The sequence below is a fragment of the Lissotriton vulgaris genome, unplaced genomic scaffold (genome assembly GCF_964263255.1).
Source record: "Lissotriton vulgaris unplaced genomic scaffold, aLisVul1.2 SCAFFOLD_703, whole genome shotgun sequence".
Taxonomy (NCBI): Eukaryota; Metazoa; Chordata; class Amphibia; order Caudata; family Salamandridae; genus Lissotriton; species Lissotriton vulgaris.
In genome coordinates, this window is record NW_028254574.1 from 762,657 (window position 1) to 783,193 (window position 20,537).

The 20,537-nt window shown below is 46.6% G+C and overlaps 1 protein-coding gene across 2 annotated transcripts in view; it reads right to left on the reverse strand.

The window, feature by feature from the left end:
• LOC147659505 (endoplasmic reticulum-Golgi intermediate compartment protein 2-like) overlaps positions 1 to 20,537 on the reverse strand; it is a 234,829-nt gene that overhangs the window by 36,470 nt on the left and 177,822 nt on the right. For both annotated transcript variants that reach the window (XM_086951692.1, XM_086951691.1), the window contains one exon: positions 7,760 to 7,839. In XM_086951692.1, the coding sequence (XP_086807818.1) occupies positions 7,760 to 7,839 (80 nt within the window). The remainder of the gene's footprint in view (positions 1 to 7,759; positions 7,840 to 20,537) is intronic.

Below are 20,537 nucleotides of genomic sequence, written 5' to 3' on the forward strand. Positions count from 1 at the left end.
ATATCTGGTCACCTTAAAGACCTCCACTGGCTACCCGTCAATAAGAGGATTACTTTCCGTCTGCTTACCCACGCACACAAATCACTCTACGACATCGGACCAGAGTGCCTCAACTCTCGACTGTCCTTTTACAACCCCTCCCGCCAACTTCGCTCTTCCAGCCAAGCCTTCGCCACTGTTCCTCGCATCAACAAGACCACCATGGGAGGCAGATCCTTCTCATACCTGGCTGCCAAAACATGGAACTCACTCCCCGCTTACCTTCGCCTCACCCAGAATCACCTAGCGTTCAGAAAGCAGCTTAAAACGTGGATATTTGACAAATAATCCTCCTCCCCTCCTAAGCGCCTTGAAACCCTCTGGGTATGTAGCGCGCTATATAAATGCTATGACTTGACTTGACTTGACACGCAACCGACAGAGAAACAGGCATAACACCAATGTGTATAACACTAGAGACACTCGCTGACGAAAACACCATCTCGAGCCCCGCACCACATACAGACGCGCGTGGCTGGTCGAGGCGCTGGCTGTACATGCCCAAGCGCTCCTTGTCTGAGCGGCCTTGGTTGCCGTACATCCCCCAGAAGTGGCGTGCTGTGAAATACTGCAGCCACCGCAAGAAATCACCCCGGTGTGGGAAACAGCTGATTAAGTTATGAGTGGGGCTGGGCAACATAACACTGATGGGCATGGGCTAATTATGCATCTGCCCCAGCGCCAGCGTTGGTGCCTCGGCGAGGCGCTGGTACTTTCAGGAAGCGAGCCTCTAGGGAGCGCTTGAAGGGGGAAGGCGCAGCATATCAGGGCGCGCTGAGGAGTGGGCCGGTGGTAGGCAGCGCGTGAGTGCTAAGGACACTCGACCGTGGAAGGACACACTCTAAAACGCCAATGATAGCCTCCGAGACCCCGACACCCACACCCCGGAACTAGTACTTGACAGAGAGGCTCCACCTGAAACCCGGGGTCCCCTCTATAAAGACACGGGTGACCTACCGGGATGGGTGCAAATTCAGGACGGTTAGTGTAAAAATTCAGGACAAAGGGTTAAAATGCAGGACAAATAATCAGGACAGGAGGTCAAAATTCAGGACAAAACTTCAGGACAAAAGGAAAGTTTTACAGACACATAAGAGGTGGTCGCGCAATAATATATAATTAAGCACATCCATATCTAAACATATTCAACCATTGCAAACCTATCCATCGTGTATCCTTCCATCCATCCATCATTTAACTCATTCATCCCTCCACCCACCCTTTCACTCATCCATCCATTATACATCCATCTATCCCCCCTTTCACCTGGTACACACATCCATCCACTCTTTGATCCATCCATCCATCCATCCATCCATTCATTCACTCACTCATCCATCCATCCATCCTATTAGCCTTTCACCCATCCAGCCATCCTTTCCCTTATCCTTCCCCCCTTTCAGTCATCCTTCCATTATCCGTTTCTCTCCATCAACCCTTTCACTTAGCCAGCCTTCCTTCCTTCCTTTCACCCAATCCATTTACTCACCCACTCATGAATCCATCCACACCCTTTCACTCCTTCACTTATCCCTCCTTTTGTCCATCTACCCTCCCTTTCACTCACTCAACCATCCTTACACCCACCCTTTCACTCATCCGTCCATCTAATCACTCGCCCATCATGCACCCTTTCACTCATCCATCTATCCACTCAGCCATCCACCCTTTCACCCATCTACCCATACATCCATCTTTTTACCTTTTCTCTCATCCATCCATCCACTCATTCATCCATCCTTTCTCTCATTATCCATCAATTTACCATTTCATTCATCCATTCACCCTTTCAGTAATCTATCCAGCCACTCACATATCCTTTTACTTGCTCACTCACCTACTTTTTCATATTAATTATGAGCTGAGCCATTGTCTGCAGAGTTGCAGACGGAAGAGGCTCATCAAGAACATCACCCTTGCTCTAGCTCTTGAAGCAGGGGTGGGGCAGAGAAGGGTTCACTATGCCCTTGCACATAGCCAATCTGAGTCATGAGTCATGCATGATGCACAGTGCCAGGCCATGAAGTGACTGTGACATGGTGTTGTTTCCAGGGCTTTAAGTGGGAGGAAAACACTGAGGGTGTCTCTCCAAAGTGGGTGTTCGATGTAATTAAGGGCAAGGCTTAAAACACCTAAGCTACAAATCTGAGCTTCGGATAGTGTACCGCCTGACTGATATTTTGCCTCTTCTGTCATTGTATTCAGATTTATAACACAACAAGTAACGTTACACCTGCAACAAGACAAAACTATTGGCTTGGTCAATGGTTGTTAGTTGCCTAAAATAAAAAAGCAGCAATCATTGCTCCCTTGAATATAATAATAAAAATGCATCAGTTTTAAAATGGCGAGACTGTGAAAGAACTCTAGCCCCTTCTTTTTAACTCCTTTCACCTGCTTCTTTTCTTGAACTGGATTCTCATTTAGCAGCATTGGCGTTTTTGCACATTTCTTCTGACAGAATGCCCTGCCCTAGACAGAGGCTGGGGGAAGCCCACCACATGCTTTTCAGCCCAGAATCGCCTATTGTCATTCTATATGTGGCAACCAGCTGTATACATAAGGACAAAGGGCAGGGTGCAGCTTCTCTCGTGCTCCGAGGAGGAGTGCAAGGCGGCCCCATCAGGGAGTTGGGGCTTCATACAGGGAACAGTGCTGTTCCCTGTAATGCCCAAAATTATGGACAAAAGGCGTCCGTAAAAGGGATCCTCACAGACAACGGACTCGAGGTCCAAATTACGGACGGTCCGTGAAATATACGGGCGGTTGGTCACACTAATAAAGACAGAGTTCATTTGAAGAGATAGGCAATCCAGATAAAGACAGACATGGCCCTGTACCTGCAGGAGCCATGGCCACCTCTTGGGAAGTGATGCATGCTCACTTAAGCAAAAAATACCCTTCGAGGTGATGCGACCCTCTGGAGGGGCAGGGCTTACTGGGGAGACGGACACACCCGCACACCTGTGGGTTTGCGAGGGGGCAGGAGAAAAAGTGAGGGGGGTTTACTATGCCAGTCTGAGGAGACAAGGCCCAGTGGCAAGTGCAGTAACATCAGGGTCCGACTCCCTGAGGTATGACGACAGCCCCAGAGGAGACAGGGCCGCCCTCGGAGACTCTACCTCCACTCCCTCAGGCAGCTGTACCCCCACGTGGAGGCAACCCCCTCCCCACCCACTTGGAGGGGACAGACCCACCAGGGAGAGCAAATCTCACCAAGAGAAACTAGACTCTCTGTGGTAGCAGGCCATCCCCCATGGCATGGCGGGACCACCGCATAAGAGGCAAATCTGTTGAATAAACTGTACCGAGTTGAGGAAACGGCGTCTTCTGGGAGAGGGAACCATACATGCGAATAGACCCGATGCAGGCGGGATGCTCCCTATTTTTAAGCCAAAAATTGTCTTATTTTGGCTGACTCCCGCCTAAAATTGCCTCTCCTTCAACAGAAGTCAGTGGCAGAAATACATTCTCCGCTTATGTTTTTTTAAAATCTCCCACTTTTCCCTTCTAAAATGTTGGCATGTATGAGGGATCCTCTGAGGAAAAATGTCTGTCCTCCACGGGGGACTGAGGGTTGGAAGGGGTCCTTCTAAGGAGTAGAACCTCATGTAAAGGTAGCCATCTCAGAGAGCGGGGTGTCTCACAGTCAGATGACTTCCAGAGTACCTCAAGATATTCCTCCATTGTACTGCGTTAAACAGTTATGGCTCGTGCACCACAAGCTGCATTATCTATTAGTGCCTAAAAGATAAGTGATATTTATAACTTACATCAATTACTTTTATTTTATTAAGTACCACTAAACAGAATGATAAAACCTGTTGCACTACAAGAAAAAGTTATCTCACCAAAAAAGAACGCCTCCTCCCATTCATTGACCCTAGATTCAGATCAACTGACAAAGTTTTACCGTGTATATTGTCAACAACAAAACCAGCATCAAAATCAATAACAATAATACATATAGCACTGGCCACCAGATGAATCTCTTCTAGGTGTTTAACCCCTTCAGTGCTGATGACGAGCCCAGGCTAACTAGAACTCGCGCCCCCGCAATGTGATGATGTCACATATTACATCATTCATGACATGGTCAGTGACATCACTGATGACATCTCAAATGACATCACTGATGACATCTCAAATGACATCACTGATGTGTCACTGAGGCTTCTTCAGCTGCCAGTGGTGGTTCTGCACTCGGCTGTACAAGGAGAACCACATATGAGGCTGGCATTAGCCAACACCAGGCAATGTGGCATTCTATCTGCCACATAATGTAGTGCTCTCCTGCCACATAATTCAAGTGGCCCTGCATATTATATAGAGACCATTAATTATACAAGCCTGTAAATCAGTGCATAGAAAATATTCCATAAGATGTATGCTACAAGGTGTAGGAGGGAAATGTCAACCATACTGCTGCCATTATATGTTACAAGTGTCTGGTCTGGAGAAACAAAGGGGACAGATTTCCTGAATTTTCAAAGCACCAAAGTTGCAGTGTTGCATGAAATGGAGACAGTACAACACTGCCATAGCGCTCAGATCTGGGCTCTATCCCTAGCGGTGGCACACATTAGGCTGCCTTGCACCAGTGCACACACCTTTGCACTATAGTGCAAGTGTGTATGCATGTCAAGCATATGTTTTGTACTGGAAGCGTGCCCCTTCCAGTTCAAAATACTATGCTTTGACAAAGCAAAAAAAAAACTTTTCCCACTAGAGATTACCATATAAATCCATGGGTGGGTGCATGGAATTCCGTGTGCACCTTGTTGATGCAAAGCAGCATTCACCGCTATTTTAGTTTAAAGCTACTTTCCAATGCAAATCAGGATATGCATTAGAAAATAAATCCCAAGGCAAAACTTTGCCCTGGGTTTGCATTACTTTTGTGACAAAGTTTACAGCCAATAAAATACCTTTAACTAGCCATCTGTAATATCTCGTCTGTAGAGGAGCGTGTCATGGTAGTTCTTTTTCTACCAAGCAAGACACCTATCAAATAGTCCTACTTTCATGTCGAGGGATGCTGCAAGTTGTAGTCCTACTGCTATGTCTATGGCCTGTCCCGTTTTTAGGTTTCGCCTGTCGAAAGCTGCGCAGCAGCCTTTAGCGCAGGCGAAATATTATGTCTTTACACTGTGTGGCTTTGTTCCGCCTCTCTGTCCATTGACTAGCTCCATAAATGGAGGCTAGCCATTGGAACAGACATCTGTCCGTCATTGCCAGAGCAGATTCGTGGGCGTTCCCGAGAATTTTTCGCTTTTTGCCCACGTCATGCGGTGGTGGGCGGTGTTATTTTTTTTTGTCTCGGCATCCTTCGTCACACCAGCCTGCTTGCTCTCCCTGTGAGGACGCAGACCCGACCCGCTCCCTACTCTGAGCAGGGGTGGGCTGCGCGATTTCCCTTTCCTTGCAGGTAATAGGCATTTTCACAATTTTTTTTATCCCGTTCCCGCTGTCCGTGTGCCCGTTAACCCGCCCCCCTCCCGCTGTCCTGGAGCTTTGTGGCAGTAACTGCTGCCTTGAGAGCACAGACCCTGAGGCAGCAATAGCCGTACTGCGATAACTTTTCACCCGCCCCGGGGTCTAACTGCACCATCACGCCGCACAGCAGTTCATATCTTTTTTCAAAGGTAGAGTGATTCCGAGTCTATACTTTTTATTGTTGGACCTGGTGTTGTTTTGTTGTATTGCTTTATGGTTCCTTGCTGTTTATTTTATAGTGTTCAGTTACAAGCACCGCGTTTCATCACACAGCATGTGCACCTTTATTCACGCACAGTGCCGGCCGTCTCTTCCCAGCAGGCAGGCATGGCGCAAACAGAGCAGTTTGCCTAAAATGGCTTCCTTCTGCTTGGCGCCCTCAGCCTCTTCCACCTCTCCCCACTGCCACAAAACCCCAGCGAGGCGCCCACAGTCTCTTCTACCTCTTCCCACTGCTACGAATCCAAAGCAGGCAGGGTGAAAATAGAGCAGGCTGCCTCAAATAGCTTCCGCCCGCTGCCAGCAAACGCTTTCAATTTAAATTTATAAGCCTCGGAGCAGCGGCAGTCTTTGTAGGTATTACAGACTAAACGTGTGCCCGGGGTTACTACACGTTAAGAGCTCCGGAAATGGAGGGGCGTGTTCGAGCCCATCGGCTTTTGGGGACGAGGCTTGTTTTTCATATCTCACCCACTAGCCCCTTCTTCCACGGACCTAATGGGCAGCTGCTGTGTGCAAACCCAGAGAAAGTCCTGAAGGTACGACATCTTTATTATTCCCTCCAATCGCCCCCTCTGCTCGGCAAACTTTTCTTTTTGCTTGTTTAACAATAGCGATCGTGAAAGTGATCGCTTTAAATGCTGCTTTATTGCCGTTGCACGCATTTATTTATTTATCATTTTAACAATAGCGATCACGAAAGTGATCGCTTTAAATGCTGCTTTATTGCTGTCGCACGTATTTATTTATTAACTTGCCGGTTATTAGTAAAGTACATGTAAAAGGCTAACATAGGTACACGCAAAGCTGCTCTTGATTTGTTTTAGGCTCTGTAAAGAACATCAGCCCGGATTTGTACAGGATCAACAATTCTTTGTAGTTTCAATGCCGGGACAAGCCCCTGCCCTCGGAGCACACTGTGTTCACGTTGTTGTGCGGCGTCCAAAGGGGCACTGAACCGCTGGTAACTGGCAGTGCTGGAGTGTATTAAACACACAAACCCTTGGTTACAGGATATAAGGATTATTATAGTGTGAGTGCAGAGTGCAGATTGTGAAGTAGTGAGTGCAGAGTGAGTGTGCAGAGTGAGTGTGCAGAGTGAGTGTGTAGAGTGAGTGTGTAGAGTGAGTGTGTAGAGTGAGTGTGTGTGTGTAGAGTGAGTGTGTAGAGTGAGTGTGTAGAGTGAGTGTGCAGAGTAGTGAGTGCAGAGTAGTGAGTGTGCAGAGTAGTGAGTGCAGAGTGTGAGTGTGCAGACTAGTGCGTGCAGAGTGTGAGTGCAGAGTGCAAAGTGAGTGTGAAGAGTAGTGAGTGCAGAGTGAGTGTGCAGAGTAGAGAGTGCAGAGTAGAGAGTGTGCAGACTAGTGAGTGCAGAGTGCAAAGTGAGTGTGCAGAGTAGTGAGTGCAGAGTGAGTGTGCAGATTAGTGAGTGCAGAGTGAGTGTGCAGAGTAGTGAGTGCAGAGTGTGATTTACAATGCCAATAGCTCTAACTTTTCCAAAGGCGAAACCGCTTTTTGTTTTGAGAATATGGTCCCCCTAGCTGAAAGACCTGTGAATTTCTCTCCACTAGTGCCTGCTCACTACTGTAAAATGAAGGTGCTTCTCTCCCAAACACCCTGTCCCCTAACAAGCCCTCCAATCTCACGAAAGCCTCCAAACATCAGACACTTTGCCAAATAGGGGATATACAAAAAGTACTTCCGAGTGACATTTCAAGATATCAGTAAAAACCTGTGTAGCAGAGAGCACTCTGGAAGAATACCTTATTAAAATGATCATTTAACGCAAACACGTTAATTGCCACAAAAATATTTAGAAGGTTAGCAATACAAGGTAATATGTAGGATTATACTAAGTTCTTTTGGCAAGAAAAAGGAAGATCATGTTAACACATTAAGCAAAAAGATTATTTTTTGCAGAAGGCAAGCTAAGGAGTCAGGGAGCTCATGGTTATACTGTTTTATTTCCATATTATTTTTATGTAACTGGAAAAGAGAAGGTTCTTACAGTCGGTTGCTTGTAAGCTCCTAGCTTGAAACGACAGCAGACGATGTCTACAATAAATTCTGCCATTCCATGCAGCATGCCTGCAATAAAGATGAACAGAAGTAAAAGTACTGCAGCTTTGAATACAAGCTTACGTTGTCATTAAAGTAAACATGGGCAGCCTTACAACATTTCTTGCATAGCAGCTTGGAAGAACGGTGAACAAATGTAAAACAGAAAACATAGGCTATATTTTTGACTTTCAAAACTTCTGCAGAAATAAAATTAGGTTTCTTTCAGACAACAAATAAAACACTCTAGGGATTCTAGAGGAATTCAGTATTTATGTATTAAGACTTGTTTACTCCAAATGAGCGTGCCCACCAAAGGCAACATCTTTTTTTTTAAAATATATTTTTTATTTTTTCTGAATAGAGAAAAAAAAAGAAATGACATCACACTACATCCACAATAATCATGAGAATAATCCTATAGCGAATAATCAGTCCACAAGAATAATCATAAATGTACCCACTAAATCAATATAACACAAAAAAAGATACCACGTTAAGAACACAAAAAGAATCCCCCCACATTATCCTTGAACATTGTAACCTTGCCGTGCTGAAGCAATGGAGCATCTCCCATCCTTTCAATCATAACACTTATCCGGGCCGTACACTGCACCATCCGGTTTCACCCAGTTCACGTCACTCTACTCAGACTCAGATGCCCTTTTCTGAAGAAAGAGTCTCAGGGGTTCCCAAATATCTTTTGGCCTCGAGATTGTGGGTAATTCCTCCGCATATGTTTCCATGTTATCTTTGAGGTAGACCAAGTCTTTTACCCAATGTTCTATTTTCGGTACGTGTCTCCCGCCCCACGTAACTGCCACTCTCCGTGCAGCCATAAGCAAGGCTAAGCGCACAATTCTACCCCTCACCCCTCTGACGCGAGGCACACAGCACAGCAGAGAAACAAGCGGAGTGCACTGTAGCTCCACATCCGCCATGGACTCTACATCCTTCACCACAGACTCCCAGAAGTCAGCAGGGCACAAGTCCTAAAAAAAGAAGTGGGGGGACTCTCCAAGGTAGGCGTGGTCTCAGGAAGTGACATCACGACAGGAAGTGACATCACAGCAGGAAGTGACATCACAACAGGAAGTGACATCACATGTAAGGCAGATCTAACATTTGCATATAATGCAAGATTTAACAATAGAAGCTGCTTGGTACTTAAGCCTGTGACTTAAGGTCCCTGTATGGAGGAATTAGCAGCCCAAATGTGGATGAAGTTTGGCGAAGGTGACATCAACACATTTTCAAAACACTACAGGAAAGTTTGACTGCAAGATTTTGTATACATTACAGGTTCCCAGAGAGGCTGCTTCCCACACTCGACAATGACTATTACACACACTAGGGCTCCATATTCACGTTATTCTATCGATGAGTGTTATATGTTATCTCCCCACCTATTGTAAACTAGCGACTCTGTATTACATAGTTTTGTCCCAGCTGCCTCTCTCTAGCTGTGGCTAAATTTATTTATTTTATTTATAAAGTTTTATATAGCGCGAACTTGATCCTGAAGGATATCAGAACGCTTTACAATTTGCAGCAAAGGTAACAAATCAGAACATTAGTCTAACATTGGGAATCTTGGTTGAAGACAATGGAGCTGCCGGGGCATTAACTTGGGTCAATGCCTAAATTTTAGATATATTAACTGGCCATTGTATTTATTTTAGCAGATTTATTTATTTCTATTTATTTTAGGAAATGTATTTAGTTTTGGTATATTTTAGTTTGACTTATTTGCCTTCATTTACTTCAGTGCAACAAAATATAAACATTGCTTTACTTTACTTTGTTTGAAGAACCGAGGTTTGCTTACAATTTAGTGACAGTAATTAAGCTCTGTGAAGAGAACCACGTGGTGCCTGGGTGTAATCCGGGGTGTAATCTGGCCGAGTCTCGGATGCTTGGGGCCCTGGGTAGAAATGGAATGTGTGTGCCCCCCTCTAAATAGCAGATACAAGAAGCATTCAGGGCTGTTTGCATGTGAATAGATGTCGCTGCTCCGAAGCTGCCGCCCCTCCCTCTCAGTCACCTTCGAGCACCTTTTAACAGCTCATCAAGGGCTGGAGGTGTGAGGGTAGCCATCCCGCTGTGCCTCTACAGTGCTGCTGGGGGTCTGAGCTTTCATACAGCATCATCATCGGAGTCAAGAAGGGAGGTGGGGGCAAGCTGTGCCTGTGCCCGTTTAAAATTACGGACAAATGCGGAAATGCTTTATTTACTTTGTGCGCGCCACGCTCCCGTTTTTTTAATGGTAGACGCGGTTTTGATTAAGCAGGGTGGACGGCGTCCACCCTGAAAAACCCTTGGAAATAAGTGGGGGGATGCCGTCCACCCGCGTGGTACCCCGACTCGTGCCCTGGAAGTCAGCCCCTCTACTACGTCCCCAAGCGAGATGAAGAAAGTCAGCGCCCTCTAAGCCGCACCGTGCACAGCAATCAGTCTCACGCAGACCACATCTATGAAGTCGTGCACGAGTGCGATACACCTGATGCATACATTTGAAATGTATGATTCGTAGGTTGCCATTCATAATGAGTGTACCTGTTAACTCACAGACATATTTCCAATCTTCCTCCGATATTGGTTCAGGCAGACAGGCATTCCATCTCTCCCTACTCCTGTCCGGTTGACTTATGCTTTCTTCCTTGATCAATCTATATAGTCTAGATATCAGTTGTTTATTACTGGGAGTAGTAAGCACGTACTGCAAAGACAGTAGTGTGGGTGGTTCAATAGGATAGGTGACGTAGTGAGCCCTGACCGCATGTCTCAGTCTGGGCATAGCAAAACTGAATAGTAACTTTGTTTTACTGATAAATCGCAGGGAGTCCTGTGTGATGAACTCCCCTTCTGAGTAGATATCTTGCATTTGTGAAAAACCCGCCTCTGTAAGCAGCTGCCTCGATGGTGCCTCACGAGTCACCGACAGTGCAGTGTGATGTTCTAAGACCATGGTTGGCGCATATAGCGGCAGCTTGCGTGCCAGGCGCCCTATCTCCTGCCAGGCCGCTATTGTCGTATCTACTGCGTCTATCTCCGTTCTAGGGACACCGCGCGCCGATGCGTGAGCATGCTGTGTAATGGCATCGGGTACACATCACCCTCCTCTACTGCGACATGGGGCGAAAAACGCATGCGGTCTTGTCCAATAACAAGCATATTGAGCTTGCGAACTCAGATAGTAAGCATAAAAGTCCCCGAACCCACCTTTATCGTAATTACTAGTGAGAACCGACCATTGTACAAGAGCCTGCTTACCTCCCCAGAGCAGCCGGAGCAGAGTCCGACGGAGAGTGTGAAAAAACCCCTTTGTCAGCGCAATCGGGATGTTAGCAAACAAGTACAAGAACCGCAGCAGGACCATCATTTTGATTAGTGCAATACGATCTGCCAGGGAGAGCAGAAGAGTCACCCACGTAGCCACCTGTTGTTCCAGTCTGGCATATGCTCATCCATAGTTCTAACGAATCACCATATCCGGATCCCGGTGGACCCAGACTCCGAGATATTTTATTGGGTCCACAGACCAATTCAGCGGGAATTCCACGTCCGGCTGCACCATGGACTCCTTTAGGGGAATAACAATGAATTTATCCCAATTACCAAGGTGGCCCGATAGACGCCCCAACATTACATATTCCCGCAGTAACTGCGCCAAGTATCTGGATGGTTCGCGCACAAAGAGCACATTTCATATGCATATAGCGAAATGGCAACAGGGCGATAGTTAGAATTTAGTGGCGTTTCCCTATATCTCTGCCTAATGACGCATGCTGGCGGTTCCAATATTATAGCAAAAAGTAACGGAGATAATGGGCAGCCCTGACGAGTACCTCTCTTTATATCATACGGGTCGGACGTCAGCCCACCAACACGAACCATGGCCGATGGTTCCGTATACAACACCCTAATCCACTGTACGAAAATAGGCGGAAGTCCCATGCGCTTTAGGACAAAAACATATTTCCATTCGACCGAATCAAACGCCTTAGCTGTGTCTAGCATCACCCCCCCTGCCGACATGCTTGGCTCCAAGATATGTAGCATGGAGAACATTGTCCGAAGGTTATGAGACATGGATCGGGTATGAAACACGACTGATCAGGCAGCACCAGGCACGACACAGCACAGTATAACCGCAAATATTTTGGAAAGCATCTTTGCGTCTATATTATTCAGTGAAAGAGGGTGTTAAAAGTCGCATTTATCTGGGGTCTTATCTTTCTTGAGCAACGTTACGATCAGGCTTGTCGCAGCGATGGCGGCAGTTTCCCCGACTCGTGCGCTTCAGCATACACCTCCAATAAATTTGCCGCTAATAGATCCACATAGGTTTTATAAAATTATACGGTAGGGCCGTTCGGGTTCTAGCGCCTTTCCGTTGGGGAGGGCCAGTATAGCAGCCTTAACGTCCTCAACATCTATAGGTAAACTTAAGTATTCTCTGTGGGCATCCGACAGCCATGCGTATGCAACGTCCTCCAGATACTCTTCCAACTCTGCCACTGATGCCTCCCCTTTGGACCTATAAAGTTCCGCATAGAAGTCCCGAAATTGCTCCGTGACGTCAGGTGGACTGAGGTAATATGAATTTTTTTGGTCAATTGTGTCCCCTAATGTAGACCCCAACGGCTCCATGTACGTGCTTCAAGTACATGTATGTTCCCTCTACAACCAGCTATGAAGACGCAAATACATTTGCGTCCAACATTAACATGTCCTCTTTCAGATCCACCATGAATGGGTCGAATATTCGGTTCGTAAGTATGCCTTGCCACCGTCTTTACATGGTGCACTTTCACGTTTTTCTGGCCATGGCGAGTTAGGCCCTGATTCCTGCCATCGAGCCCTTTCTGTCTTCTGTCTCTGAAAGCTGCAGCCTGCCGCTTCCATGACCCTTGCCTTACTCCCTGTGCGGCGAGCGGTGCCTGGCTCGACCTGCTTGCCTGCCAAGACTGTATTTTGCCTTCAAGTTATCTGCTCCGCTCCTCGAAAATACATTCCTGTCTAGTGATTTAGGAAAACATCTCCCCAGCTGCAGAGCAAAGGGCCTGGCCTTTCTGTCTCCGTGCAAGTAATTCATTGCTCCTGTTACCATGGTAGGCCCATGGCCCCTCGCATCTCACGTAGACACGTAGACACATATGCACGCACTAGCAGTCAGTATATGTTATGTTATATGTTATATAATTTGTTAAGCGCAAACAGCTGCCCCAGCAACGGAGCGTCCCGGCGCTGACCTAACCAATACCAGAGGGGAGGGGGGGAACCAAAAAAGGAATTAAATGACAGAGAAGAGATGGGTCTTAAGTGCTTTCCGGAAGGCGATCAGATTGGTTTGGGCACGGATGTGTAGAGGCAGTGAGTTCCATAGCTTAGCTCCTAGGACTTTGAAGGAGCGTCCACCCTGTCTACAGAGCTTAGTTCGGGGGATCATCACGAGGTGTTGTCCCAAAGAACGCAAGTTGCGCTGGGGTGTGTATGGTGTCAGAAGTGGGCGTAGGAGTTCAGGGCAGTCGGCTTTGAGAATTTTAAAAGCCGTGGTCAGGGTTTTAAAACGGATCCGAGATTCCACAGGCAGCCAGTGCAAATTGCGAATGGTGGTTCTGGCAGAGCACCTGCGTGGGAGACCAACCACAGCTCTGGCGGCCGAGTTCTGGATACGCTGCAGTCTTGCAAGTTCAGCTTTGTTTGCTCCTAAGAGCAAAACATTGGCATAATCTAGCCGGGCAAGAATCATGGCTTGCATGATGAGTTGACGGGTTTTGGAGTTAAAGAATCCGAGTATGGGGTGGAGGCTCCTCATGAGACCCACACACGTGGCTGCCACTTTCTTTGTGTGGGACTGGAAGTTTAGTGAGGGGTCGAGCCAGACTCCTAGGTTTTTGACCACTTCTTTTGGCACGGGAGTGGGGCCAAGCACAGAGGGCCACCAGTGATTGTTCCAAAGGGTAGGGTTTTTTCCCAGGAGGAGGACCTCCGTTTTCCCTGCGTTTAGCTGCAGGCAGTTGAGTGTCATCCACTGTGCTACTGCCGCGAGGCCATCTCTAAATTTGGTTGCCGAAGGTGAGGGACCTTCAGAGAGTGTGATGACCAGCTGTGTGTCGTCAGCGTACGACACCAGTGTAAGGTCCCACTCTTTTGCTACCACTGCGAGAGGCTGAACGTATAGGTTGAATAAGGATGGGCTAAGCGCCGACCCCTGGGGAACTCCTTGCCCGATGGAGTGGGGTTGAGAGATGTAGGGAGGGGCTGAGACTTGGAAGGATCTGTCCTTTAGGAAGGACTGGAACCAATCAAGGGCTAAATCGCCAATCCCAATGGCCTCAAGACGTTTCAGCAAGATGTTGTGTGAGACCGTGTCAAAGGCCGCGCTGAGATCCAGCAGGATCAACGCGGCACTTTGACCGGCGTCTAGGATTCCTCGAAGGTGCTCCGTGGTGGTTAGCAGGGCCGACTCAGTGCTATGACCTGGTCTGAAGCCGTTTTGGGAAGGGTCCAGGACATGGTTTTGCTGCATGTGGAGGGTATAGAATAGCCTCTGCCCGAGAGACCTTTCCTTCTAGATAATACAGTTCCTCAAACACAAGATATTAGATATGATTTGGGTTTAGGTTGTTCTGACACACCAGACTTCTGTCTCCTCATGTAGGGCTAAATGTCAAGCCCCCTTCACCCTCCAGTTCCACGTCAATCATACGTCATGCTGCTGCGCGCGCATCTCTGCCATGTATTTCTGCTGACACTGCAGGATTCCTCTATGGATCCACCTACCTGTGATACGTTTCATGTGACGTTGTCTAGCACACACCTCCGTGTACGCCCTCGTGCACGCCTTCTGTTATGTACATGTGTTCTTATCTCTTTTCTCTCAGCTGTTACGCCTTCTGTACCCATCACCATTGAAATGCATTTACTATATATATTGTAACCTGTTAATAAAGCATTGTCTATCCCTTCCTGAACCTTCGTGGTGATGGAACATGATACCTGGTTCGAACCAATTCCATTTTATGGAATAAAACCCTTATAAACTCAGATGCCACGGACTCTGCCTCTCATTTCTGATTGAGTTATTCTTATTGAACTTTACCGCATAGAAATTCCGCATAGGTAATTTTTATTTACCACATAATTGGCGCCCGAATAGGGACCCCTCCCCCACCTTACGCGCCGGCGGTGCGTTGCAGGCCTGGTCCCCTGCCACAGCCGTGACGGACAATTACGCGTACCCGCAGGATTTCCTGTATCTCCCTCAGGCCAACGGAGGTGACTGAGGCTGCGATCGACACCCAGACGAGGCTGTGAGGAGTGCGGAGGATCCCGACCAGAGCCTAGCTGAGAGAGCAAGGTCCGAGGTGTTCAGAGGCCCACCAGTTCCGAAGTTCCGAAGTACCTACATCACGAATCGAGTCGAGTCCAGTCCGGTCCAGTCCAGTGTCGAGTTTCCGAGGCCTTCCGTTCCGTGCTTCCCGGTGAGTACCGTTGCTGGGGACGCATCTAGACGGGTGCATTAATTTGTGTCCGGTCAAGACGGGTTTGGGTACACAGACCCGGTCTGCACTGTTTAGCAGTGTATCTGTACTGTTTAGCAGTATATCGAGTATTCAACTATCAAGTTATTGTTCGTTTTTACGAAATGTTTTAATGTGTTTTAATGTCGTGGTATGAGTGATTGTTTGATTTTCACTACTGTGTTCATTGTATTAGTGGTGTCCAAATACGAGTAAGTATCAAGCATCAAGTATCACGGCTAAAAATGCCGCTGTTTTCGAAATTGAAACAGATAGGAACTAGAAAAGGGATACTCGAGGAAGCTGTTCCCATCCCACCCAGGGACACTCCAGGGTATTTTATGTACCACAAGCACGGCTTAGACGCTGTATTGTATCTCGACTTGTGGGTGGATTACACCAAGGATTTAGCAGAGAATCAGAAATGGCCCGCTACAGGGACATGGGATGCCGATTGCATCATGAGAGTAGAAGAAGCGCTATGGAAAAAGAAAGCCAGACAGTCACAGAAAGATGCCATTGAACTATGGCGTAAAGAATCACACAGACGGACAGAGAAAGCACTCAGAAAGGCAGAGAAAAGTAGAGAGGATTCTGAAAAGGCCAAAGAAAAAGAACTACTAGAAGAAGGGGAACGAGTTAGAATGGAACAACACGATAGACGGAGTAACGCAATTATGACAGGATTGTATCCAGTCCTGGCCGAGGGCTTGCCTAAAGCGACCCCGGAAACACCGAAAAATCTGCCCCCTCCATTGGTTCCGACTAAATTACGTCACAAGACCGCAGCAGACATTTTTATTTCATCCTACTTGGATGATGTAGCTCCCGCATATGCTAGTATGCCTGCCCGTGTGCCACCTGCTGACGGTAACCCGCTCCCTGATCTTCAGCCCCCAGGTCCGCAACAGCAGACCCCTCCCGGTCTGCTTCCTCCACCCTTACCTGCACCCCCTATTAATCCGCATAATCCTTTTGGGCCTGGCACGGTTCAGGCCCCAACTCAGTTACAGCAGGTACCGACCCTACAGCCAGATTATGGTCAAGCCTCCGCTTCAGGAGGTGCTACCGGAGGTTATCAAACACCCCCACCGTTACACCGAGTGACAATGAGAGATTTAGCAAAGGCTCGGACACCTAAGGGTGCGCCTGCAGAATGGCTTAGGAAAGAGCTTACCGATTGTAGATATGACCCAGTGCCCGGTACAACAGGACCCTTGTTGCTAGCGTCCCTACGTTTGCGACGTGTTACAGATTATCTGATGTTACTACCAGGTATGCCAGATCACCTAGACAAATTGTATTATTTTATTAGAACAGGAGAAGGAATGGAATGTGTTGCCGAAGCCATGTCACGTCAGAAAGTAGAGAACAAAGGTTTATTAATGCGATTTATGGTTAACTGTTTAATAAGAGAACAAGATCAGGCAGGTTTTCCGCAAAATTAAATGGATAGACTGCATAGATGGAGTCAGAATATCGCGGATGGTAAACATGAGAAGGAGAACAGTGTACATACTATGGTTAGAAAGATCCGTAAAGAAATAGATATACATGCCCGACGGGCCCCTGAAGAACATCTTGAATCAGACGGTCCGACTTCCTTGCAGGAGGAGGATGATACAGAGAATATAGCAGAAACTTCACATCAGTCAGGCAAACAGATGATAGCATATGTAGGGAGAGGGAAAGTCCCTAGACCGCATTCCTTTGATAGGCCCTTCGACAGACCCATTCGTAAACAAGAAACGTGTGAAAACCAGAAACATTACCTCTGTCCAATACCAGAAACATACCACTCTGTTATGTCAAATCCGAAGACTCCTGAACATTTGTTTCAGGCCACCGATAAAGTACTTCAAGAGCGAATGGGGTACCATGTACTCAATTCCATGGATGAACAAGAATTAGCCAGGTCAGCAGTACAATGGGCTGACAGTTCTGATAAATATAAAGATGACGCAGTAGCACAAGCATTTTTGAATCTTTCCCCAGACGAACAGCGACTAGCTGGTATGTACATGATACAGCATCTCCTCATTCTGTATAAAAGCCAACACTCTGATCCAGGTCCCCTACCTGATGTATTAATAGAGTTACTCATGAATAAATGGAGAGGCCTGGGTACCGATTTAATTAAAGTAATTCTAGAACATCGACACAAATATAGTGCCTTTCTGAATCCACAGTTTGTTTCAGCTCCACCCCCAGAAAGAAAAATGTTTTACATAGACAGACAGAATCCCTTACGAGAAGTGCACCCAGTCAGGAATGATGATAACACCCTTACACGTGTGTATGTATACACGCCAATAACTAAAATGGAATTGTTAGAAATGAAGAAAATAGTACCCAGTCATGATAAAGACCCTGCAGGTTTTCACAGTTAAATAAAAGACATGTTACTCATGGGTGATTATACCTATCCCGACATTATGAAGATATTGAAAGTACTATTGCCTGCTGGTATTTACGAGAAACTCAAAGAAAAAGAATGGGAGGTGGGAGACGCAAAGATTGATTGGGCTGCATTAGAAAATGAAGAAGAGACCCGGACCCCAGGTTTAGGTCTTGGGGACAAAACTAAAGCATTACCAGGATTATTAGTACAAGTATTGCCAAGGTTATTAGCAACTAAGAAGGAGGACTGGGATGCAATCTCAGCCTGTAAACAGAAACCCGATGAAGACACTAGTGATTTTTATTCCCGATTTGAGAAAGGTTTTATTATTAATAGTGGCCTGAAAGCAAGTAGCGAGTCATACCCACACCTTTTTGTATCTAAATTGGTCGAGAATTCCTTACCCCAAGTTAAGAATCGTGTACTGAAAGTCGAGAGCACATGGCAAGCAAACACGCCTTCACAAATGTTACAGATGTTACAGTACCACCAGAATAGAATTAGAGAAGAACTTGATCACGAACAAAGACGTATGAAAGACACGAAAATGAAAATGTTAGTTGCTCAGTCAGTTCCAGCTGACGGTCAGAAAAAGGGTATGACACAGTCCAATAATTCGGCAGTTCCTGTTAAAGGGACATGTAACTATTGTAAACAGCCAGGTCACTATGTAAACGATTGCGCAGTTTTGAAACACAATATATCTACAGGTAAAACTAAAGAAAGACCACGTCAACCTAGACAAGACCAGGCCCAACAACACGTTCCACAGAATGTACAGCCTATGCATGCTCCACAACAGACAATACAGACCGTAGCGGTACCACAGCCACAGCCGATTGCCGCAACACAACATGCAACGCAGCAGATGTACCAGTATGCACAAACTGATTATCCCGATTATCAGCGATACACATGAAACAGCCTAGAGAGGGAGGTTGGCTTGCCTCTTATTGAGGTTCCTGTAGATCAAGAGGGTCCTTACGTACATAGCCAAGTGTTAGGAAAAGATAGAAAGTTTTTGATTGATACAGGGGCAAGCAGGACGACAATAAGTCACGACGAGGTTCCAGGGGCACCCCTCTCAGGCTCACAGAATGTTTCCCTTGGATTTTCAGGCAAGCCTATTGTAAATGAAGTATCGAAACCAGTACCCCTTTTAGTTGGTCCGTTGTCTCGCACTACAGATTTATTGCTCACGAAATCATGTCCAGAAAACTTATTAGGCATCAAGACACTGAAGGCCCTAGGTGCTGTGATATGTTGTTCTCCGGAAGGAGTAAGATTGTTCTTGCGTGACTTTAAGGGTCACTATGTGTTGAGAGATATTGATCCCAGATTACAGAATGTTCCTGCACATTTATGGGCACAAGGCCCCACTGATGTAGGTTGTATGCACATCACTCCATACCTTGTCACACTCAAGCCAGGAGTGGTACTACCACGAATCCGACAATACAAGTTACCTCCAGATGCTGTAGTGGCTTTGCTGAAAATCATTGACGAGCTCATTGCACAAGGAGTGGTTGTAGAAACCGACTCGAATCTATGTAACTCCCCTATCATTCCAATTCTTAAACGTACTGATCCAAATGCACCCCCAGTTTATCGATTAGTGATCGATCTACGAGAACTGAATAAATGCATTGTACCACAATATCCCGTGGTCCCAGATATTTCGTCTCTATTGACTGCCATTGATTCCGAAGCAACGTTCTTTACTGTAATTGATCTGAAGAACGCCTTCTTTAGTGTCCCAATTGATCCGGAAAGCCAATATCTTTTCGGATTCTGTTTAAGTGGTCGAAGCTTCAAATTTGCACGCGCACCTCAAGGATTCACAGAAAGCCCCAGCATCTATAGCCAAGCACTGAAAAGACAACTTGACAGTATACACATGCCTGACAACACTGCCCTGCTACAGTATGTCGATGATCTACTGATCACCGCCCGCAGCGAACCTGAATGTGAGCAAGCATCACTGACTGTTTTGCATTTCTTGGCTGACAAGGGACACAAGGTGTCCCCTTCGAAGCTGCAATTCTGTGTTCAGCAAGTGGTTTACCTTGGGCACTTGCTGTCCAAAGGGGGGAGACAGCTAACGCCTGACCGTATCCAGTTAATTGTAAACATGTCCCAACCCAAGACACAAAAGGAGGTACGAGCCTTTATAGCCCTCACTTCTTACTGTAGACAATGGATTCCTCAGTATGCATTTCTAGCGAAACCACTCATACAGTTGACAACCCAGGAGGCAGCGACATCGACTGTCCTCCCTTGGACTCAGGAACATACACAAGCTTTTGACGAATTAAAGAAAGCCTTATGTCAAGCACCAGTTTTAGCGACACCATGTTACAGTAAGCCTTTTACACTTTTTGTCACAGAACGTGAAGGTACTGCATTGTCAGTACTCACTCAGGATCAAGCAGGTTCATACAAACTGTGTGCTTATTTTTCTAGTACATTAGATCCAGTAGCTCAGGCTCTGCCTGCGTGCTTGAAATCAGTTGCAGCAACAGCTCTAGCAATCAGACAAAGTGATTCCATAGTGTTAGGACACCAATTGACAGTACAAGTTCCACATTCCGTGGAAGTTCTTTTAAACCGAACACAGACTCAGCACTTGACTATAGCACGACTGACAGGTTATGAATTGACATTGTTTCAGCCACACATAGAAATCAGACGTTGCAATACATTGAATCCTGCTACACTTCTGCCATTAAGTGAGACAGACCCTTTGGCACATGATTGTATTGAAGTCATTACCATTACGACGAAACCCAGACAAGACT